Below are 20,586 nucleotides of genomic sequence, written 5' to 3'. Positions count from 1 at the left end.
TTGTCAAAATTATCACGGCAAAGTCATCATGTCTAGCAGCGTCGTCAGTTCCTTTGTCGGCGCCATTCAGGCGTCGGCGTCTGTTCTGTTAACCATCTTCTATGGTGTTATTGCGGGACAGACTGGGCTTCTCTCTGTTGAGAGTGGTGCTCAAATCTCCAAGGTCTGCATCAAGATGTTTCTTCCTGCTCTCCTTATTGTCAATCTGGGTACCCAAATTGAAGCCTCCAATGCGTCGCTGTACTTCACCATTCTGAGTAAGTCCCAATTGACATGTCGCTGAGCTTCCACTAACAGATATTGTCTCTAGTCTGGGCGCTCGTCTACAACTTCGCCTCCATGGCCGTCGGATACGCACTCACCAAGTGCTTCAAGATGCCCAAGTGGTTCACCCCCGCCATCACCTTCAACAACACCACCTCGTACCCTCTACTCTTGATTCAGTCGCTCGGTTCAGCCGGAGTTCTTACCACCCTTGCCAAGTCCGACAATGACAGTAGCGACGATATCATTGACCGATCCAAGTCCTTCTTCCTCGTCTGCTCCGTCGTCTCCAACATGCTCACATTTGGTCTCGGTGGAAAGCTTCTTGGGGTCAGCGACGAGGATCCCGTCGAGTCAATGGATGAAGATCTCCGCAACCGAGCTGGACAGAACGACGACCACCCGACCGACAGCCAAGAGTCAAACGAGCGCACGTCTCTCCTCCCCGGCCGTCTCCCTCGATACGCCAAGAAATACTCCCGCCGCACTGCACAGGCCCAGCACGCTGTTTGGGACAAGCTTCACCCTCGAGTCCAACGCGCATTGGCACTCGTCACTCAGTTCATTAGTCCTCCCCTTGTTGGCGCGGTTATTGGCGCAATTCTCGGATTTGTCCCGCCTTTCAAGAAGGCTTTCTTCAATGATAGCGAGGATGGAGGTTTCTTCAACGCCTGGTTGACTGTCAGTCTGAAGAACATTGGAGAGCTCTTTGTCACTCTGCAGGTCATCGTTGTCGGTATCAAGCTAGCGCACAGTCTGCGACGTATGCGCCGCGGGCACGATTCTGGTAACCTTCACTGGCTCCCTCTCTCCATGGTCGTTCTTATCCGATTCATCATCTGGCCGCTGTAAGTCAAATGCTTGCCCCTCCTAAGGTCTCAGTACTGACAATGATGTGAATAGGCTGAGCATTGCCTTCATCCGAATGCTCATCACCAAGACCGACGTCCTCGGCGATGACCCCGTTCTTTGGTTCACCATGATGCTGATGCCAGCGGGACCTCCTGCTATGAAGCTCGTAGCCATGGCCGAAGTTGATGATGCCGACGAGAACGACAAGATGTCTATCGCTCGAGTCCTTATGGTAAGCGAAAGTATTCACAATGTCGATTGATCACCGCAGCTAACGTTTCCGTAGACTTGCTACGCTATCTCTCCTCTCTTGTCGTTTGCTGTCGTCGCCAGTCTTAAGGCTTGTCAATAGTCGACTGCACTTCGAAAGCGTAGTCCTTCGCTTCTTTCCGGAAGCCGAGCTATTCCATTCCAGATTCCTGAAGTTACAAGATCGGAGCCCAGTGAGAAAGCAATTCATCCTCATTGCCTTCCATCCACTGAGCGGGTGATTGCTGTATGCATCACTACACTCGAACTAGTCTACCACAGTCCATGCGTGCTTCGGACGCCTTCCATTTGCCCATATACGAGTACGGTTCATTTTTACCAAGCAACAACATTGAAATGTCCCGGTTTATTGAGTAGTGTCGGAGTTACAGCCTAGTTACTTTACCGCCATGGCACAGGTCAGGGCGACGAGACTTAGACGTTGAATAGGATGGTCTTGATAAATAAGAAAGTATGAACGACATGCCAACCGTTGCACCTCTCCCGTATCCTTCTCAAACAGACCCGTGATCTCCACCTTTCATCCCCCATCAATCGACTACATGGACAAAGCCCCAACAAAAAGCATGAAAGCGGTCCCCAAATTGGCCAGAACCTTGGTCATCTTGTCATCATCACCAATACGAGAGAGCAATACCGCAACACCGGTTTTGTAAAAGCCCATCAAGACCAATAGAATCGTGACACCATCTTTGGCGCCAGTTCCTTGGCTGACGACTAACAAGATTCCAATGATGAGCTCCCAGAGTCCCAGCATGTAGATTGGGCCTGAACTCGAGTCGTCTTTGTGAGTGACATTGTGTTTTAGACCGTTGATGGCGTATTCGGCCTGGGGGTTGGTGAAGGCCATGATGCTTCGAATGATGCAGCCGATGCCGAGGAGGTAGATTGCAAGGTCTGTGAAAGCCATTGTAGTAGGGTTTGTCGCGTCTAGAGTGGCTAGGGTGCTGCTTAGTAAATAGTAAGATATAGGTATGATGCAAGAGGAAGAATGTCAAAGGTTCTGACTTGATCCTACGAATTGCTGGAGTCTTACGTCAGACAATATTCCTGTAATATTTTGCGGTCAATGCCTTGGGCTTTGACAGTATGACTACCCTGTAGAAACAACAACAACAACATGTCAAATACGTTGATTTTAGTACATATTAGATAACGCAATGTTGAGTTGTTAAATATCCCCTGTTACTGTTTTTCGGCTGCGGCATTCTTTATTTGGAGATAATGCTAGTTTGACTGATAAGGAATAGCAGACTGGAAAGGTGTTCTTATTGATGTATATACGAGCTGCAAGTAAACTCTGTTGTCGCATATCTCGAGGACTATGCTTAAATGACTTCGGATTGTTACTTTGTCTAAGTAACAGTATATCCACCGTCGACTCGGAGGTCAGCCCCAGTCATGTAAGAAGATGCATCTGACAACAGAAAAGTCACAGGGCCCATCAGGTCCTGAGGCTGCCCCATACGTCCTTGAGGAATGAGAGACGTCCAAGTCTTTTCGAGATCTGGATTGTCATTCAGGATCTTCTGAGTTCTGGTATTTGTTAGCGATGGGATCTGCTCGGAGCGAAAGTATAGTCTTACAGAGCAGTCAGCATGTATCCGGGAGAAATACAGTTGACTCTAATGCCGGCATGAGCCCACTCTACTGCTAAAGAAGCAGCGAGATGACGAACGGCTGCCTTGGCTGCGTTGTATGGTCTGGCACGTAGGATCAGTAGACTACTCTGGTATGTTTGATGGGGACCTTACGCTTGGGGCTGTGGAACATTGACGATAGCGCCTGACATACTTCCAATAACCACGATACTACCAGGCACCTGACGCTCCATAAGGTGCTTTGCAACAGCAACAGCAAACAGGTAAGTTCCGTCGACGTTGACGCCCCACAGCTTGCGCATACGATCAATTGGGTAGTGGATTGCGTCAAAGTTCTCAGTGAATCCAGCTGATGTGACAAGACCATCGATCTTCTGATGGATGTTGAGGATCTCGGCGATGCATTTAGTTACTGAGTCTGGGTCGGAGACATCTGCGTAGTGAGCAGTAACTCTTGGGATTCTGAAGATCCGTTAGACTTTCACTTATGGCCTGATGAAAATACTGACGTCTCACTGTTGGGGTTCTCTCTTTTGAAGGCATCGGTCAACTGACCGACTTGAGACTGCGCTTCATCCTCTGCAGCACATCAGCATCCTCCCGGTAGCTACAAAAGCATGACTTACTGTTCAAATCAACAATGGCAAGATTAGCGCCAGAGTATACAATTCCCTGGCCCATGACTAGACCAAGACCTCTTGCGCCGCCTGTGATGACGACTGTCTTGCCTTCGAGAGACAGCGACGCTAAAGTTGGCTTGGAAAATTGTCCTCCCTGTCCAACCAATGGCTTACTAGCCGGAAGTTCATGATGTTCGGGGTATTCGACGCGGACGGCGGCGTCGGTACGTGAGTAGGATCGCTTGGGAGGTACTCCAGCAGGCATTTTCAGTAGTGGTTATCTCAGTTGATTGAATGGTGAGTAAGGCGTGAAAACGTCGAGTGAGGAGAAGGACTACATTTATCTTCTGATGCTATCTGATGATCCTTTCCCCATATTAACCATCACTTCTTGTCCTGCAGTCCATCTGAGCTCAAATCCATGAAACACGACATCCTTTGCTGATCTCCCTGTTACCAAGGATTGTACGGATAAATACGAGGGAGTCAGATGGGTGACAGAAGGATTGTCTTCCAAGGTTTAGGCTACCATAATAAAGTAGCCTAGGTGTTAGTCTAAGCTAGCATAAAGTGACCAAATCATTTCGTCTCTTATGCTTTTAATTCTTCTGATACCCTGAGGGGGGTGTTCCAAGGCTCAGCTGATCAACAAAGCACACTCTTGGAGGCGTGACGATCAAATCCATCGAACGGCATGAAAGAAATGAGCAGGTATTATTTACCCAAGGACTATTACTTCATCCCCCGCGCGGCGGTTGGCCGAGGCGGGAAAGCCGAGTGTTGATGTTCACGTGGATTGGATGAACCCCCACATATTACCCTTGATCAGATCATTTTGGATTGTCTGATAACGAGACTTTTAGCCATTGTTGGTTGATCTTGTTTGGCCACTTGTCAGCTGCCAAATAGAGTTTTGCTTGTGCATGTTTGTTTACATTGAGTTGCATTGAACAGGCTATTCCTTCGAGATAACGTGCTTTACTCGCCCGAGACGGCTTCCAGAATCTCCATCACCTCCTCTTCCTTTGTAATCTTATAAGCATTAGTCTTGATCCAAATATCATTCAGACTATTCTTCGCCAGACCAGGCAACTGATCAGAACCAATTCCAACATCGCTCAAAGTCCTCGGCATTTCCAGTTCTCGAATGATCAAGTCCAAAATATCTCCCAAGTCTTGGTCTTTCACTGTATTTCCTGACTTTTGCATGAGTTCCTTGACAGGCTGCTGCCTCGCCAGTATTTCCAGTGTCCCCTTCTGCTGGTCGTTATTGACGCCCTTTTTGGCGTTGAACTTACACACGGCGGGAAGAAGAATGCAGCTCGTTTCGCCATGTCCAACGCCCAATGGGCCGAGTTGATGGCCGATAGCATGGCTGGCTCCCAGGGGCACACCAGTAGATACCGCGCGCATGGCCTCCACGACACCTGTTTGACAAAGGTGACGAGCTTCCAGATCCCCTGGGTCATGTTTACATCGTAGTAGCCCAGGTATCAACTTCTTCAGACCCCTCTCTGCCGCGCCATCACCATCTTTGTTACTCTGTAATGAGCACAATGTCTCAATGCAATGGTCCACGGCTCGGATGCCAGTACTCAGCCAAATCTTTGGAGGGGTCGTGGTAGTCAATTGCGGATCCTGAATGACAAAGTCTGGATCGACATTTGGCTCAAACGTATGCTTAGCTTTGGTCTTTTCATCAGTCGCACCAGCGATAGCTTGATACTCTCCACCAGACAGCGAAGTCGGGATACAAATCAAGGGGATCGTTGGTTTATGCAGAGTCTCTCGCATATTCGGGTTATGCGATTTCCCACCCCAGAGCGTGTCAATCTCATCACGAGTCCAAGCATCGTTGGCAATCGCAAATCGCACAAGCTTTGCTCCATCGGTGATACTTCCTGCGCCAAGAGTCACGATGCAGTCGATGTCGAGGGTTTTGACTTCAGCCAGAATGTCGACTATTTCTGGAATGGGTGTATGTGGTGAAATGCCGATACGAACACCTGCAACGCGACTCCCAAGAGCGTACTTGAGATCTTCAAGAGACGAAGTGTTCTTTGAAAGTGAGCGGGATGCGATGATGTACACTCGCGAGCACTGGAATTGCTCTTGGACTTGCTTGAGGCATAATTCGGGAAAAGGTCGGCCGTAGCTAATCACTGGAGTTGGGTTACCGTCAAAAGCTGAACGGATTGTTGCCTCGCTATACCAAGAATTCATGATGTTTCTGTCCTGATGAGATAGATGATGTTTGGTGAAGAACTCTTGTCGGGCTGGACGGATGCTCTAGAACGGTTGATGACGTTAGACTCGAGCTAGTGTGGAGCCGGCTAAAGTCATGGTGTTATCATAGGTATATCCGGGTGAACTTGTGTTTGATGAGATGGTGTGTAGTTCATCTACTAGGGTATCCATCTATTACCATCATGAAAGTCCTCACCTCCCTTCTAGCTATTACAACTTAATTCCATCTGTATTCCTGATCAAGTTCTCAATCCTCTGCTTGTCTGCATTCTCATCGATCACTTCAATATCAATCGGCCAGGATGAGTGAACTTGTTCCGACATTCGCGTCACTGCCTCTTCGTCCTCGTCTCCGATATCAACATCCTTCAGCAAATAGTGAGTATCAGTACCCATGTTCCTCTTCATAAGACGAAATACTATCTCCGCCAGATAGCAGTTTCGGCTTTGGTCATGGAGCCCCTTGGCGACCAGCGCTATTGTGGAGCGTCTGCTTTCGAGTTCTCCTGGGTCAATGCTGTTCATGGTCTTCAACTGCATGAATCCTAGGAAGGATAGCACTGAAAGAAGGAAGACATCGTATGACTCGTAGCCGTGCCGGAGGTAGTATAGTCGGAGGATAATCTCAAGCCGAGCTTTGGCTTCATTCAGCGCTCTCTGCACGCTTACATCGTACAGTGCTTGTGTAGATGTAATATTAAGTGTTTCGAGGAGAAATATGATCATGTTGTTATAATGCATACTACAAAACAATTAGCGGCTTTCAGAGAACAATACACCGGTACTCACTGGAGCTTGAGCTGCCATGGAAAGCATATTTCTCTTGCCGTGAGATTTGCGGGAAGATTACGATGCCAGCTATCAAGCCGAACACAGAATCCTTGGATGCTGCTGATCGTCACGTTGACCGGCCTTTCGACCTTGTTGAAGAACATGGCAGCGATATCGTTGACGATAGCTCGAATCTCGGCTATGGCGATGAAGGTATGACCAAAGTTCACTGCTACGGGCCGTTCACTCGACGGATAGCGGAGCCACAAATCGCCGTAGTTGTTCGACTCTTCAGAAACGTCCGGTAACGCTATGCTGGGGGGCATGGACAATAGCGGTGCTTTGAATACGGTAAAACAATGGATACTGTTTCTGGTCAGTATGTCCCTGAGGTCATCGTTGAAACAGCTCACGCTTGTAACCCGAACAAAGACCACGCCGTCATGGCCCTGGCATTGTACTCGACCTCATCATCAACTTGTGTTGGGTGGGAAAAGAGATGCATCGTATGAGCCGCAGCAACCGCCTGCGTAAGATACTGCTTCCCAATCTCATCACCACCGTTGGCAGAGTACACTATCGACAGCACAACAGCAGCTTGAATAGTTGTCAACTTGGGCTTCGCAGCCTCAAGCTCCCACAACCGCCGTGCTTCGCCGAGAAATTGATATCCTAAAGTCTGTGGGTTCCAGAACTCGGCGCGATTCGCCGCCTCAGAGTAGCCGTGCTGGTATCATTTTCTTAGAAATCGATGTTCTGCTGGTTACAGGGCTGTACCTACACAAGCAGACGCAAGAACTGCATGAACCAAGAGGGGTGAGCAGTATTGCTTGCGGCCTGAAAGCATGTCTCGAAGGAAGTAGTCCTTCTGGAAAGCTGGAAGGAAAGGATATTCCTTTAGGAAGTAAGTTTGAACAAGCTTTCTTAGGAGTTTGTCATCGTCGATTATCGTGGTCCATTTCTTTGCTTTGATGGCGTCTAGGTGGGGGTCGACGATTTCAGCGGCGTGGTATGGGACCTGGTAGATGATAGGATCCTTTACTGGTGGTGGTTCGTCGGGTTTGGGCTGGTCTGAAGAGAATTTGTAGAGCCACGAGTCGAGATACTGGTTTCCGTCTCGCGTCAAGAATTTGGGCATGTCTCGAGAGTAGGGGAACTGGTACTGGTAATGAGTGTTCGGCTTGACATGTAGTTGAAGTAAAAGATCCGCTTCTCGGATACGTCCAAGGATAGATGCCACATCATGGCCTTTTCGTATCCTGTCAAGAATCTGGGTAGCTTCGCTGTGAGGCTTACTAGCAAGAATACAGAACAATTCCTGGTAATCACTGGACTGTTGCTGCAGCTCCTGAGGACTGGCTTGGTATTGGCACGTCAAGTTCCGTCTTTCACAAGGCCTACATTTAGGTCTGGCTCCATCGCACTGGGAAACTTGCGTTAAAACGGAAATACCAATTACATGATGTAAGTACACACTTTAGACTTGCGCGTTCGACAGTGTGCACAGGCCGAAGCAATTGGCTTATTCCTTTTCTTTGGAGGAATACCACTCGCAAGAGTCAAGCTGGAATCGCTTCTGGGACTTTGGCTGCTTGAGCTTCTATGATGATTAGATGGGGCGGGTAACAACGGTCGAGACATATTTTGGGATCAAAATAATGGAAATGATCTCAACTCTCGACACAGTAGCAAAATTGTTGATCCATCGTGATTGAGGCGGAAGAGGGAGAAGGGTTTTGATGTGTATCACGTGAATTGGTCTGCACCAATAAAATACCCTCGGAATCAGTCCGTCGTTGGAATTTGCGTCACTCTTGCATACATAGATCTCGATGACGGGCTTTAGACCGGTCCAAAAGTCCCGGCTTGGCTAGGCGAGTCACAAAAGTGCCGTCAATGGACAGACGAAGCAGCAACAGGCTCGAAGCAACTGAAGATGTTTGATAGGGTTTGACCATTTTTTTCGACTCCTAGAACGATTCGGAAATAACTGACTTTTGTAATTAGAACCATAGACCTGGGCCTGGACTGGACTGTGCATGGAACTGTAACATACTGTACCGACCGGGATGTGGCGATCTCTGACGGATCCAAGTTCCGGGGCCATTCTGATTCCAGGGCATCCTGATGCGCTAATGCAGGGCAGTTTAGAGAGAGTTTAAGTGGAGTTGAAACATTTTTACTGTACAATGAAAGATCAAGACTGCGACAATTGTGTCGATGTTACCAACAAGTCTCAATATCTCATTGAAGATCTCGCTTGATATCAGACATTCTCGGTTCTTGCTTATCATCTCCTGTCTATCAACACCTCTCCTGAGGCCCCTTGTGAAACATTTCCGCTGGCCGCGTGTTAACCTCCACGTCGACCCAGCTTACGTACAGTATCAAACCCACATCACGACTCATTCTCAACCACTAAGACCACGAGTCCGGACCGCCACAAAACAGACATTTTGAGTTCCGCCCGTCGATCGACCCACGTTTCAACCCGGGAACCGTTGTGGAGGGCTGCAAAAACTCTGTTTTCGTCGGGTCCTTCGGCCAGTTACATCGGCCAGAAAGAACTTGACGCGTGTGTCGACAGAAACAAGCCTCATGTTGTGTCCATCGGGTCGGTTCTGATGTGCGGAGAATGCTGGACTGTTTCACAGACTGGGGGTATATGAGGTTGTCTGTTCCCTTTACTAGATGTAGGTAGTCAATTGCATGCTCTGCTCTTTCATTCCTTGTGTGTAGCACATTCATTTCATTCTTTCCTTTTTACCAATACTCTCTTTTATAATGAGATTCTCATCTCTCCTCTCGAGCGGGCTCGCATCTTTCTCACTGGTCGCTGGACTTCCGACCCTCACACCATCTACAGAACACTCAGTTCAACAAGTCAGAAATCCAGTGTATAAACGTGACGGCCTCGCAGCGCTTCTCAAGGTGCATCGAAAGTACCACATCGATCTTCCCGAATATCTCGCCGCTTCAGCCCTTGCCCGCCGTGATGGAACCGGCACTGTTACCAACAGACCTATCGACGATGATGCCGAGTGGTTAACGCCAGTTCAAATCGGCAACCCCCCAAGAACATTCCAGATGGATCTTGATACTGGATCGTCAGATCTTTGGGTCCATGGGTCGAAGTCGGCTGCTGCAGGCGGTAGCCGCACTCGATACAACTCTACAGCATCCGAGTCTTGCGAAGAGATGAACGATGCAAAGTGGTTAATCGAGTACGGAGATGGAAGTGGCGCATCAGGGCACGTAGTGAAGGACACAGTCTCTATCGGCGGTCTTTCGATGCAAGCCCAAGCTGTACAAGTGGCGGATAAGGTTCACGACTCTTTCACCAAGCAGCAAAATGTTGATGGACTAGTGGGACTGGGTTTCCACTCCATCAACACAGTCACGCCGAAGAAGCAGAAGACGTTCTTCGAGAATGTCAATGACGAGCATAGCGCCGGAGTCTTCACGGCGGACCTACAACACGATGCTCCAGGAACATATACTTTTGGTGTCATCAACAAGACAGCATATACCGGTGATATCGTCTACACGGATGTCGATCCATCCAACGGCATGTGGACGTTCACATCAACAGGATTCACCGTTGGAGACGGCGAGCTCAATAAGACATCCACCAAAGCTATCGCTGATACGGGAACCTCACTCATTTGGCTCCCCGACGCAATCAACCAAGCTTATTACTCCCAAGTCAAGGGATCAAGAATTGACAAAACAGCAGGAGGTTACGTCTTCCCCTGCGACACAAAACTCCCTGATTTTACCTTTTACATTGGCAAAACAGGAGTCACAGTACCAGGTGCCTACATGAACTTTGCTCCTTTAGCAGGGCCCAGAGCCGGAAGTTCCCAGTGTTTTGGCGGACTACAATCGAGTTCTGACTCGGACCTCAACATCATCGGGGATATCGCACTAAAGGCCGCGTATGTGATTTTTGATGCGGAAAAGACAAGAATAGGGTTTGCTAAAAAGACACTACGTGGAGTGAAATAGAGAAAAGTGGTTAGAGATATAAAAATTGTGGATTTAGCGATAGAAATTATAAAGTCAACGATCTGGTTACCATTCACCCTACACTCAACAATGATAAAACTTGTGCAAGAACCATCTCAGCATTACTCGGTCTGGTAGAAATCGCGCACAAAAGTGTGCTCCCCTGCATAAGTGGACCTGAGAGGACACGCATGCACAAGGGCGAGCGAAGCTTACACTAAAATGCACCAGCAAGTACCTTCATCCAGCCCCACTCAGAACTGGAAGTACCTTTTTGTGCTGCCTTGTGGAAGGAAAGTCCTCTTCTCGCTGATCGCCGACAGCCGATGCAGATAAGATAAGCCAGCTCCACTCAGAATCATCTAGAGACGACACTGAAACACCGTCGGATCTACCCTTCTGCCATTGGTCAACATTTCGTTAAAGCCACCATCATGGAATAACCATAAACTCCTATTAACCCTAGCGTACTGTGCCATCTATCCAATACTAATTACTCCCGGACCACACCCAATTGAGGTAAGATGCCATCCAACGGCTCTCTCAATATTCTTCATCTGGACAGGGATCTGGTTCGCCTTCATGGTCATAATACCCAGCATGACAGCAGCCAAGCATGATTGTCCGTACCATGCAACCGCCTCTTCCAGTACAACCTTGACATCCTTCCTCACCTCCGCATCGCGACACTTGAACAGTACAATGACCAATGCCTTGACCACCATGTTGTCCATAACATTCCAATCAATTGTCTCTTTCAGCTCTTGCTGCATACGGCGTGTTGTGCGGATGATCTCACGCCAGATGGGTCGTGCGTCAGGCAAAACCTTTGTGTCAGCGTTGAGCTGAAGGTGTAGACCTGCAAGACACTCTGTGTAGAGTGCTTCAAAGATACAAGCTGTGACGTAACGATGTGGGTAATCATATTGATAGTCTTCGGTGCTGCGATACAGCAGGACAAAAGCGCGGTGCCAGTTGTCGAGAACAGTAAAGGCTTTCTCCCATGCTGCTTTGGACTCGGGATCAATGACCGCCTCATCATCGAAGAGATGGTGCGAAATGTGATGTTGTGTTACGTCCCACCATCGCAAAGCTTCATCCAAGTCACGGAATGATGTGGGCATGTTGTAGATCTCATATCTGTGTCTTCCCCAGCATCGCTTACCTCCCTTGAAGTCGGGACGGTCATCACCATTAATGCCCAGCTCTAGGGGCCAAGAATAGGTGCTCAATCGCTGGAACATGTCGAACATGGCTGATTCAAGGGCGTCCAGCTTTAGGTCTGACAGGGAAACCTGTTCTTGCTCACATCGCTTCCCAAAGTAAGTAATTAAAAGCCGACTAGCGTGGTCGAAATGCAGAGTTGCAGCCTTCATATCTCCGCGCATCATGTCGTACACCATAAAGATGACAGCCACGTGGGCAACTTGCAACAATGATTGAAGACCTGTTCCAGACGCCCTCACGGCACGGATAGTTCGGTTGTAGTACATGAGAGAGAGCTGCTGGGCCTTTTCGGCTGCTTCACCTACCACGTGTGGTGCAGTGAAAGCACCCACAGCAGCACCTACAGCGCAGCACATCTCACGGATGGCAGGGTTGGTGTGTGCGATCTGCGGTGTAATAGCAGCCAGCGTATTGTGAGGCAGAGAGGTGCCCTGCTCGTTTGTAAAGAGGAAAGTGGAGAACATATCCCACGAAGTCTGATCCTTGAACACGGTTGTGACATAGTCTGGTACAACCAGGATGCGGGTATCACCTCCCGGAATTGCAGTAGCTATTGCGCCTCCAGCTGGAGTGTCACGAATAATCTCCGTGTATGAATTGAGACGACCAAGCTTGTTGGTCTTGTTTGTGCTTGTACTTACGGTTGTGGTCGTGTTATTAGCTGTAGGCCTAGAAGAGGCTGTTAAGCTGAGTGGGAAGTGGCATTCCAGACCAACGGCCTTGCAACGGTTACATGTCGGTTTACCCTCATCACATTTCACTTTTCGGCGTCTAGAAAGGTCAGCACTATAAGTATCAGGTAGATTAAACCTGTACGCACTTGCACTCTTTACAGCCAGTGCGGGTCTTGAATGTCTTAGCCCGTTGTCTCTTAGTGGCATTCGGACCGTCCCTGACGTCAAATACCGCGACATTGGGTTTCGGGACATTTTGCTAGCACAGCTTGTGTCAATAACATTGACCTACAGTACTGTACTGTACTTGAGAGATAGAGTAAACTGACCTTGTTATTGGCCCGGGCAGATGCACTCTGACTCTGAGGTGATGGATCACTCTGGGCCTGTTGCACACCGCCACCAGGAGATCTGATAGCCAGCTCCATAGAGTCGAACCCTGCAGTGCAGTCTGACAAAACGGGTACAGTACTGGAGATAATCTGCTGTTTGGCTGCAGTACGGGGGCAAGACAGGCGTGTGTGACGTGATGTCGGCCGCCAAGTCAAGGAATGCGATGGACTGGACTGGACTGTAGGCGATTTGTGTTGGGTGAGCTGAGCTGAGACTGAACTGGTGTGTTTCCCACCGCGGGGAAAAACATTTAGAGCCATTTTTTCACGCTTAAGCCTCCACCCGTTGAAGAAAGGGGTCCAATCAGAAGTTGTTCTGTGCGAGTTACTCAAAGTGGTTAAGCTTGCTAGCCGCAAGTAGAAGTGATCACCGGCCGTCCCGGTACCGAAGCCAACGACATTTCTCAGTTGGTTGTCTTACACATACTTTATTTGGTTTCATGTTCATTCACAGGTACATCTGATCTGATCATAGAGTCAAGTCTTCATATCTCTTATGGCTTTTCAAAAGAGGGGTTGCATAAATTTACTGCTATCGCTACAGTACAAAACCATCCAAGGAAGGAAACCTTTATCCGGTACTCAGTCCAGCTGTGTACCTACTTACCTTGAGTATCCTCCATGCCCTAGCCCTGGTGGCACAAATCTCTAGATACCTACTGCTCCTTCAAAATCTGGATTTGCTCATCGCATTTGTGGATGCATTCAACCAGGAATCGCGATGTATCGATAGCTACCTGCAACTGGTTACCAGCTTGAATGTATTCATCGCAAACCTGAATCCACTCGTTGAGAAAGTTTTTGTCATGCTCAACTTCACTGATTCTCATATGTGCGTTAGGAGTCTCGCCGGTGTGAGGCATTTCCCTGAAATACTCACAATACAGCCTATCGAAAGAAGCGCTGTCCTGATAGTCTTCGCACATAGATTCCATTCGCACAGTAGCCTCAACCATCAACATAAAATGTGCTGCTTCCAGAATTCGAGCATAGCCCTCAGAACTCCAGTCTGCTAGCTTCTTGTCATCTCTAGCAACGCAAGACTTGATGCAGCTGATTGTGTCTCCAGCAAACCGCATGTCATGCTCACTACAGCAATCCGGACGAGCGTCGAAGATAGTGTGGGTATGGGTAGTGAGAAACTCCAGCTTCCCAGCGCCAAGTTGAGAAGCCCAGAACTTCAGGACTTCATACTCGACCCTGGTGAGGCCGTACTTGGACAGGGTTGAAGTGATCATCTCAGCGCCAGAGCTGACAACATCGTCAGATGACCCACCTACCTCGTCAGGCTTGTTGGCAAGGCGTGCGAGGTCCATGATTTCGAGCGCGTTGTCTGCGCCGTGTTTATTGATCAGCTCGATAAGCTCGGCGTCAGAGCAGGTCTTGAATGAGTCCATCGTGATGGCGGTGTTGTGATTGTGAATTGTATTTGTGAGTTGTGATGTTGCAAAGATTTCTTTACTGCAAATGTAGTGGAGAGTTGTAGAGGTCTATTGTAAGTCGGTAGGAGAATAACTCCACGGCCTTTTATACGTAGAGAATCAACCATTGTTCGCAGATCATTTTTCGTAGGATGAATTTTAATAGATGTGTTGCATCTTCTCTTTAGCTGTAACAAAGAACAGCGTAAGATTAGGAGAACGCAGGAAAATAATAAACAGAACCATGAACTTTGTAGAACAAGATGCTATTCTAGTAACCTGTTCCGTGAGCACCTAGTCCATATGTGGTGCCGTAACCGTGCGTGGGCACATTTGAGTCTTTGTGCCAGTGTCCGCCTATTAACTCCATCCTATGTCCTTTGAATAGACCTGAACACAAGAGAACATCCACTCTCGGATACTACGCTGGATCTAGAAATATCCAGTGGCCCCAGGATTAGCCAGAAAAGTATTGTTGGCCGCAGTGGTAGGATGGAAACTGAGCATAGAGCAAGAGTTTATGTTGAGATCCATCCCGAATCGGGGCTAATTTGGCTTTTCGGCACCCTGGTATATCAAGGAGTGGGCACCTTGAAGGTGAAGCTGGCTGGGCATGCCAGAGGAGGGCAGTAGGAAGGACTGGTTGCCAAGACCTTGCATGATTCAGCCGATGGTAGGGTCTTCTCGGGCCACGGTAAAGTCTCAATGCCGGCTCATGTTCCGATATCATACGTGCAGGTGAGTCATCAATCACGGTGCCCAGAGGAGACCCAGGGGTATTGTTGGACTTACATTTCAGGTTGAGTGAAAAGGGGAGTGAGGATGGATGAGCCGATGATAGTTGAAAGACTTCGAGTATCTTCTTGCTTATCCCTATCTAACGCTCATATGACCCGTTCTCTTTCCGACTTGAATATCAACTCATTAGTCTTGCTTAATGGACTAACGGATAGTAGCTATTCAAGAAGGCTCACCTATATATAGCAAAGATATGGGAGTAGGCATTAGAAGTATGCTTGTCTCCTCGCCGACTAGAAGCTTTATAAGTTGTGCACGAGTCCTGCGATACAGCGGAGTTGAAAAGGACTTCTGTTTGGCATTGCCAATAGACCGAATAGTTGGGTTGGGTTCTTCTGAAAATAGCAAGTGCAGTCGTTTACTAGAAGCTATCGGAACACCGCCTGGTGAACCTTTGGAAATACCGTATGTCAAGCCAAAGATTGGCTTTGCCGTTTTGGAAGCTTAGAATGTCAGGTTTAGCTATTAATCGCCCGCGTACTTCAACTCCGACATGACATGCATTTAAATCGGTAGCCAAAAATTTGTTCATCAGTGATTGTTGGATCGAAGGAATACGGACAGAAGGCTGAGATTTGGAGTTAGAGGATAGCTACCCTGTGTCGTTTTGTGACAACATCTGGGTGGGTTCCCAATTGACAGCCAGCCTAGCGGGTTGAACTTGCAAATGAGGTTGGCCTACATATTCAGTCCATTAAATCTTGGATCTGCATTGAGAGAGGTCTTATCTTTAACTTTGCATTGTTGCTAAGATGAGACCGTACTTGCAGGCAGATATAAACAGCTCATAGTGCCTCAATTGATCGGACGGGTAGATCAGCTTGCAAAGAGTTGAATGGGATCTTTTGAAGCAGAACGTCTAGGGTAGCCTGCATTGCCTTGTTCACTGACTGTCTGGCTCAGCCTTTGCTCTGTGACAAGAAATCCGACATAAAGTCGTTAACACTGTGCAGATTCATCAGAATGACCGGTGTCAGCGGTGTGTTGCTGCTAAGACATACAGTGCTATCAGCTCTCGATAGAAGACATCTAACTGTCCTCTCAATCAAGCTGTCAATCATGGAAGCCCCATGTGTAAAGACAAGGGAGGAGGGTGAGCAAGACTACAGTCATTAATCAGAGGGCAACAATAAAGAATTGCAGGAGATAATCCTGGATCACAATGCATCTACAATAAGTTGAAGTGGACTAAACTTGGACGTGAGGTCAGTCTACATTTTGCCTTTCAGGTGTGACATGGGAATGGGAAGTGCGCGAGGGGGAGGTGAACCACAATTGCAGCTACAACAGAGGGAGAGAAGTACCTGCCTCTGGCTTTTGTTAATCGGGGGGCTGGCAGAGGGGACGCGTTCTAACACGCGAAAAGAAAGTGGCAAGGGGGGACCAGAGAAAGATACTTCCTGGACATCCCTGTCAGCACAGGCTGGTCAATGCGCTGCTCAGAAATTGTTAGGGCATTTGGTTGACGCGCCTGCTCCAGGTGACCCCCAACTTCGTGTCCTCTTGGTTGCGTCTATTCTACCGCCCAGACTCCACTCTTCGCTTCCGTCGCGACTGTGTTCTGGCGCTCTTCGACTCTTCGCGCGTCCACCAGATCCGCTCGCTGCTGCGCTTGCTACCGTTTCCGCCCTCTCCGTTTCTCCTCCGTTTTCCCTCTGTCCAAACAAGCGTTCGCCTTTGGGGATCCACTACGATGAGCTCTTGACTGCACGCGACTTCAAGCTCTCCACCGTTCTCTGCTTGCGACGGACGCGTGCTTGTCAGCGCCGCATTGTCCTCTACATGCCTCGCCGCCGCATGCCCACCCCGTCTGGACCACCGTCTATCATGTTTCGAGCTCGAGCAAACACATTCCCTGCTGGCCAAACCATGGCCTTGAGAGTTGGTTAACGATTGCATCTCCTATTCGTTTCCTGCCCTGTCCGCTTGAGAACATGGGCGCATCTTTGTGTTCGCTGTCTTCCTTCCCATTGTCTTCTTTTCGCCTTAGTCGGCTTGGGACTTGGGGTTTGCAATGATAGTCGCCGTGGTCTGGGTGCTACTCCGCTACGATGCTCTCAGATGTCCCCGTCATTTGTCAATCGCGAAAGACATCTATTCCTCTATCGCCGTTCTTGACTCTATTTCTATGCCCAACACCCAATCCCTCGTCTACACATCCGGCTCAACCTCATCCACCGTCGGCACCTTGTTCAACTCGACCCCAAAGAACTTGGCAATCTCCTTGACACTATCCCAAACAACCTGCACATCCTCCTTCGACACACCGATCCTTCTCGTCCCACGAATATGCCAATGTGACTCCGTCGGCAAATTCTGGCTCATGATCGCCGGCAGCGTCACGAGCTGCGTGTCCACATCATCCAGCACCTTCCGATCCGACAAGAACAACCCGTACGTGATCTCCATTGACGTCCACGCAAAGTCCCTGTGCGCGTCGAACATGCCGATCGTATCCCCCGCGTTTCGAGTGTACACTTTCTTGAACCAGTCTTTCCCGCGCTCGTGGCTTTCGTCGTTGATCTGGAATCCTTCACGCGTGGCGCTGTAGTCTCGGTCTTCGGGGCGCTCGATCTTGCTGATTGCAAGGATGGCTTCGAGAGGCTTGCACACGCCGACGAGGATGACGCTTTTGAAGAGGGCTTCGCGGATGCGTTGGACGAGAGTCTGTCGCGACTCGCTTGTTTGGTATGCGTCTTGCTTGATCAAGTACTGGTACAGCGCCGCCGCGGCTTCAGGATCAGGACTGGTGGAGAGACAGGCGATTACGAGGATGTACCAGCGTTGGTCGCCGAGTTGAGTGTTTTCGAAACTGCTCTCGATCCTTTGGAAGAGCTGTGATAGCTCCGGGGTAAGTTCTGAAGGCGCCATTGTGATATGCTTGTAAAAGCGAAGTCTCGTAGAGTGCTGTGTCGTGGTGAACAAGGTTCCTTCCCCTCTTTGTACTGCGTCACGTCATTCACTGCAGTTGCCGAGTAAAAACAATGCTCGTGGAACTTGCAGACGTAGATTACCAGTTCCGAATTCGTCTGACCCGATGACTGTACTTCACTTGCCTACTGCGGTTGAAGGTATCTGCAGCTTTAATTGCCGAGCATCGGAGCCAACCCCAACTCCAACCCCGCAGCCCCATTGGCCTCAGCGCAACATACAAGCTCCTACGTCAGAGCCAGAGCCCAACCTTGTCGTCTCTTCTCTAACGATCTATCACTGGCCAAACGCATCGCAATCCATAGTGTGCCCTTTGCCATGTCTACTGAACATCTATAAATGCTCCTTCAGTCGTGACTTGGTTCAATAAAATGCCACATGAAGATATCGTTCCATGCGATGATCCTAGATGTAAGCTGATGCCCGGAACTCCAATACTGCTTACGCTCTGCTCCGCGGACAGCCCGAAGATCCCGTAGAGATAAGCCTGAGACTTATATCCAGCTCTTTTCCTTAATGTCACCGTGAGCGCCTCTATTTCTTTCGCGTCAATGCTACAGGCTTGCGACAAGCATCGAAACCATGGGTCAGAAAGCGTCTCTGGTCGTCGAGGTCGAGATCCACGCCCCAGTTCATATTGTACAAGAAGTTGTAAGTCAATTGGAACCAATAGTGTATCATTTTTTAATAGAAGCCAGTTCCAAGATTTTCCTAGCTACATAGAATGGAGCACTTGGTCCATCGAGTCTGCAGACCCAACAAAAGAAGTCAATCACTTGATCCACAACGATAAGCTCAAGGTTAAAATACAAAACTTCAAGTTCACCAGCACACTTCTCGTGAGTCATTCCGGCTTCCAGTAAGACCTTGCTTAACAAGCTTTAGAAAAACGAACCTGATGTGTTTGAATGGAATGGAGGTTTTGGACCGCTGCTCCAGGGCGCCCACGAGTTTAGCTGGAGACCAAGTACCAAGATTAACGGAGGAACCACGTTTACACAGAGAGAAAGCTGGCACGGCTGGCTGGTATTTCTTTGGCAGCCTGGTAGAATCATGGGAAAAAAGAGCTACGCGACTTTTAATGGGTTCAACATTGAGATCAAGAGAGAAGCTGAGAGAAGGGCTGCTGCCTCTGGGTGATTGCTGAGATCTTGTATCTAGCTTCCTTTCAAATCGTCGTATTCCTTGATCTTAGTACAACTCCAGGGTGGCTCATGCCTGTCCTCGGACCGTCATCCCGCTACGGTGTCTACCCCTGACGATCTCCACAGCAGAGCCCCTTGAACAATAACGTCGTGTTTTAACATTGTAATCACCTTCCCTTCCATTGGCTCGTTTCCGCATCTTGGAAAATACCCCGATCAAAACCTGCAAGGGCTCTATTTTGCACCAATGTCAATGGCCAATTGAATTACCTCCATCCTGTTCTGGTAGTCGTCCGTGAGCCTCGGCATTGACAATGTTAAATGGGATGATCGAAGGACGGGAATTATGGGCAGGGATTCAGAAAATAGAACAAATAAAAGTCTTGGTTGCACTCGAAAATTTGCTTTGTTCTTTGTTGATCTCTATCGGTCAATTATTCACGATGCTTTTCAACGTTGTTTTCTTCGCCTCCACGGCTTTGGCTTTTGGCGCTGCTGGTAGCGAGTATGAGTGGCAGGCTCCTACTTCGTCTGACCGTGGGTACGCTCTTCCATGATGATGACGTGAAGCTAATAATTGTAGGACGAAGCCCTTGTCCGATGGTGAACTCCCTCGCCAACCACGGATACCTCCCCCGTAACGGCCTCAACATTTCTCTCGACGACCTCCTCGTCGCTTTCACCGATGCCGTCAACCTCGACCCAGCTGCCACCACCCTCGTCGGTAAGACAGCCGTGACCACTGGAGACGGCACTACCTTCAACCTCGACGACCTGGCCAAGCATGGCGGTAAGTACCTCCCTGAGCCTCCAATTACTCATGCTAAAAGAATCAGTTCTCGAGCACGATGGCAGCCTGAGCCGCGCCGACATCTACTTCGGCGACAACCTCAGCTTCAACAAGACCATCTGGGCTCAAACATCCTCCCACTTCACCGAGGACACAATCTCCATCAAGACAGCTGCCAAGGCACGCAACGAGCGTCTTGAGATCGCTGAGGCTACCAATCCCGAGTACTCTCTGCCCGCCAACCAGAACCAGATCGGTTTGATCGAGACTGCTCTGTACCTCGTTGTCTTTGGCAACGCCAAAGATGGCAATGCAAAGACTGAGTGGGTAAAGACTCTCTTCGGTAAGTTTAATTATGCTTTGCGAAATGATGGTAGATGCTAATGTTGGTGTAGAGGAGGAGCGTCTTCCTTTGGAGGAGGGATACAAGAGGCCTGAGAAGAGCGTTACTGTTACCAACATTCTTGGTATGGTTGCCAAGGTTGTTCTTGCTGGTATCTAGAGTCTAAATATAGACTGTTAAATATTCATGTATATAATATACCGAGTATGTCAGCTTCCTCTGGCATTTCCCT

At 48.9% G+C, this 20,586-nt stretch overlaps 11 protein-coding genes across 11 annotated transcripts; 4 read left to right on the top strand and 7 right to left on the bottom strand.

The window, feature by feature from the left end:
- Nucleotides 1–28: 28 nt before the first annotated feature.
- On the top strand, nucleotides 29–1,696 carry B0J16DRAFT_404506 (auxin efflux carrier; the record flags this gene model as incomplete). Its single annotated transcript, XM_046132808.1, has 4 exons — nucleotides 29–257; nucleotides 311–1,112; nucleotides 1,168–1,348; nucleotides 1,403–1,696. 4 exons carry the CDS (start codon nucleotides 29–31, stop codon nucleotides 1,466–1,468), a joined length of 1,278 nt encoding a protein of 425 aa, XP_045979082.1. The 3' UTR covers nucleotides 1,469–1,696.
- Nucleotides 1,697–1,924: 228 nt separating this feature from the next.
- B0J16DRAFT_324196 (uncharacterized protein) lies at nucleotides 1,925–2,296 on the bottom strand (the record flags this gene model as incomplete). The annotated part of the gene is made up of 1 exon (XM_046125814.1): nucleotides 1,925–2,296. One exon carries the CDS (start codon nucleotides 2,294–2,296, stop codon nucleotides 1,925–1,927), a length of 372 nt encoding a protein of 123 aa, XP_045979081.1.
- A 445-nt stretch (nucleotides 2,297–2,741) lies between these two features.
- Nucleotides 2,742–3,872, bottom strand: B0J16DRAFT_324195 (uncharacterized protein; the record flags this gene model as incomplete). The annotated part of the gene is made up of 5 exons (XM_046125813.1): nucleotides 2,742–2,922; nucleotides 2,973–3,089; nucleotides 3,141–3,449; nucleotides 3,497–3,566; nucleotides 3,614–3,872. The coding sequence occupies 5 exons, from the start codon at nucleotides 3,870–3,872 to the stop codon at nucleotides 2,742–2,744; spliced, it is 936 nt and encodes a 311-aa protein (XP_045979080.1).
- Nucleotides 3,873–4,314: 442 nt separating this feature from the next.
- Nucleotides 4,315–5,947, bottom strand: B0J16DRAFT_184611 (uncharacterized protein). The gene has a single exon (XM_046122688.1). It carries the CDS (start codon nucleotides 5,828–5,830, stop codon nucleotides 4,586–4,588), a length of 1,245 nt encoding a protein of 414 aa, XP_045979079.1. The 5' UTR covers nucleotides 5,831–5,947; the 3' UTR covers nucleotides 4,315–4,585.
- A 117-nt stretch (nucleotides 5,948–6,064) lies between these two features.
- On the bottom strand, nucleotides 6,065–7,947 carry B0J16DRAFT_364811 (uncharacterized protein; the record flags this gene model as incomplete). Its single annotated transcript, XM_046129962.1, has 4 exons — nucleotides 7,407–7,947; nucleotides 7,039–7,352; nucleotides 6,644–6,940; nucleotides 6,065–6,596 (listed from the first exon to the last, which is right to left on the bottom strand). Exons 1-4 carry the CDS (start codon nucleotides 7,761–7,763, stop codon nucleotides 6,065–6,067), a joined length of 1,500 nt encoding a protein of 499 aa, XP_045979078.1. The 5' UTR covers nucleotides 7,764–7,947.
- A 999-nt stretch (nucleotides 7,948–8,946) lies between these two features.
- B0J16DRAFT_292540 (aspartic peptidase domain-containing protein) lies at nucleotides 8,947–10,674 on the top strand. Its single transcript, XM_046124332.1, has one exon. It carries the CDS (start codon nucleotides 9,410–9,412, stop codon nucleotides 10,631–10,633), a length of 1,224 nt encoding a protein of 407 aa, XP_045979077.1. The 5' UTR covers nucleotides 8,947–9,409; the 3' UTR covers nucleotides 10,634–10,674.
- A 33-nt stretch (nucleotides 10,675–10,707) lies between these two features.
- On the bottom strand, nucleotides 10,708–13,146 carry B0J16DRAFT_349091 (uncharacterized protein). The gene is made up of 2 exons (XM_046128845.1): nucleotides 12,864–13,146; nucleotides 10,708–12,793 (listed from the first exon to the last, which is right to left on the bottom strand). The coding sequence occupies exon 2, from the start codon at nucleotides 12,787–12,789 to the stop codon at nucleotides 11,113–11,115; it is 1,677 nt and encodes a 558-aa protein (XP_045979076.1). The 5' UTR covers nucleotides 12,790–12,793; nucleotides 12,864–13,146; the 3' UTR covers nucleotides 10,708–11,112.
- A 240-nt stretch (nucleotides 13,147–13,386) lies between these two features.
- On the bottom strand, nucleotides 13,387–14,566 carry B0J16DRAFT_375528 (uncharacterized protein). The gene has a single exon (XM_046130698.1). The coding sequence runs from the start codon at nucleotides 14,321–14,323 to the stop codon at nucleotides 13,583–13,585; it is 741 nt and encodes a 246-aa protein (XP_045979075.1). The 5' UTR covers nucleotides 14,324–14,566; the 3' UTR covers nucleotides 13,387–13,582.
- Nucleotides 14,567–17,170: 2,604 nt separating this feature from the next.
- B0J16DRAFT_184542 (uncharacterized protein) lies at nucleotides 17,171–18,337 on the bottom strand. The gene has a single exon (XM_046122686.1). It carries the CDS (start codon nucleotides 18,014–18,016, stop codon nucleotides 17,297–17,299), a length of 720 nt encoding a protein of 239 aa, XP_045979074.1. The 5' UTR covers nucleotides 18,017–18,337; the 3' UTR covers nucleotides 17,171–17,296.
- B0J16DRAFT_184543 (uncharacterized protein) lies at nucleotides 18,338–19,345 on the top strand. Its single transcript, XM_046122687.1, has 3 exons — nucleotides 18,338–18,727; nucleotides 18,775–18,915; nucleotides 18,962–19,345. Exons 1-3 carry the CDS (start codon nucleotides 18,659–18,661, stop codon nucleotides 19,214–19,216), a joined length of 465 nt encoding a protein of 154 aa, XP_045979073.1. The 5' UTR covers nucleotides 18,338–18,658; the 3' UTR covers nucleotides 19,217–19,345.
- A 319-nt stretch (nucleotides 19,346–19,664) lies between these two features.
- B0J16DRAFT_375526 (Chloroperoxidase) lies at nucleotides 19,665–20,513 on the top strand (the record flags this gene model as incomplete). Its single annotated transcript, XM_046130697.1, has 4 exons — nucleotides 19,665–19,758; nucleotides 19,805–20,011; nucleotides 20,058–20,354; nucleotides 20,407–20,513. 4 exons carry the CDS (start codon nucleotides 19,665–19,667, stop codon nucleotides 20,511–20,513), a joined length of 705 nt encoding a protein of 234 aa, XP_045979072.1.
- Nucleotides 20,514–20,586: the final 73 nt, after the last annotated feature.

The sequence above is a fragment of the Fusarium flagelliforme genome (assembly GCF_020744385.1).
Source record: "Fusarium flagelliforme strain FIESC 12 MPI-CAGE-AA-0113 chromosome Unknown B0J16scaffold_7, whole genome shotgun sequence".
NCBI classification, from domain to species: Eukaryota; Fungi; Ascomycota; class Sordariomycetes; order Hypocreales; family Nectriaceae; genus Fusarium; species Fusarium flagelliforme.
This window is presented reverse-complemented; position numbering and strand designations above follow the sequence as displayed.

Bases quoted from the DNA above. Each gene is read 5' to 3' on its own strand.
- B0J16DRAFT_184611 (XM_046122688.1), bottom strand. From the start codon at position 5,830: ATGAATTCTTGGTATAGCGAGGCAACAATCCGTTCAGCTTTTGACGGT.
- B0J16DRAFT_292540 (XM_046124332.1), top strand. From the start codon at position 9,410: ATGAGATTCTCATCTCTCCTCTCGAGCGGGCTCGCATCTTTCTCACTG.
- B0J16DRAFT_349091 (XM_046128845.1), bottom strand. From the start codon at position 12,789: ATGTCCCGAAACCCAATGTCGCGGTATTTGACGTCAGGGACGGTCCGA.
- B0J16DRAFT_375528 (XM_046130698.1), bottom strand. From the start codon at position 14,323: ATGGACTCATTCAAGACCTGCTCTGACGCCGAGCTTATCGAGCTGATC.
- B0J16DRAFT_184542 (XM_046122686.1), bottom strand. From the start codon at position 18,016: ATGGCGCCTTCAGAACTTACCCCGGAGCTATCACAGCTCTTCCAAAGG.
- B0J16DRAFT_184543 (XM_046122687.1), top strand. From the start codon at position 18,659: ATGGGTCAGAAAGCGTCTCTGGTCGTCGAGGTCGAGATCCACGCCCCA. The intron at 18,728-18,774 runs GTAAGTCAATTG...AATAGAAGCCAG, and splicing joins TTCATATTGTACAAGAAGTT to TTCCAAGATTTTCCTAGCTA. The intron at 18,916-18,961 runs GTGAGTCATTCC...AACAAGCTTTAG, and splicing joins AGTTCACCAGCACACTTCTC to AAAAACGAACCTGATGTGTT.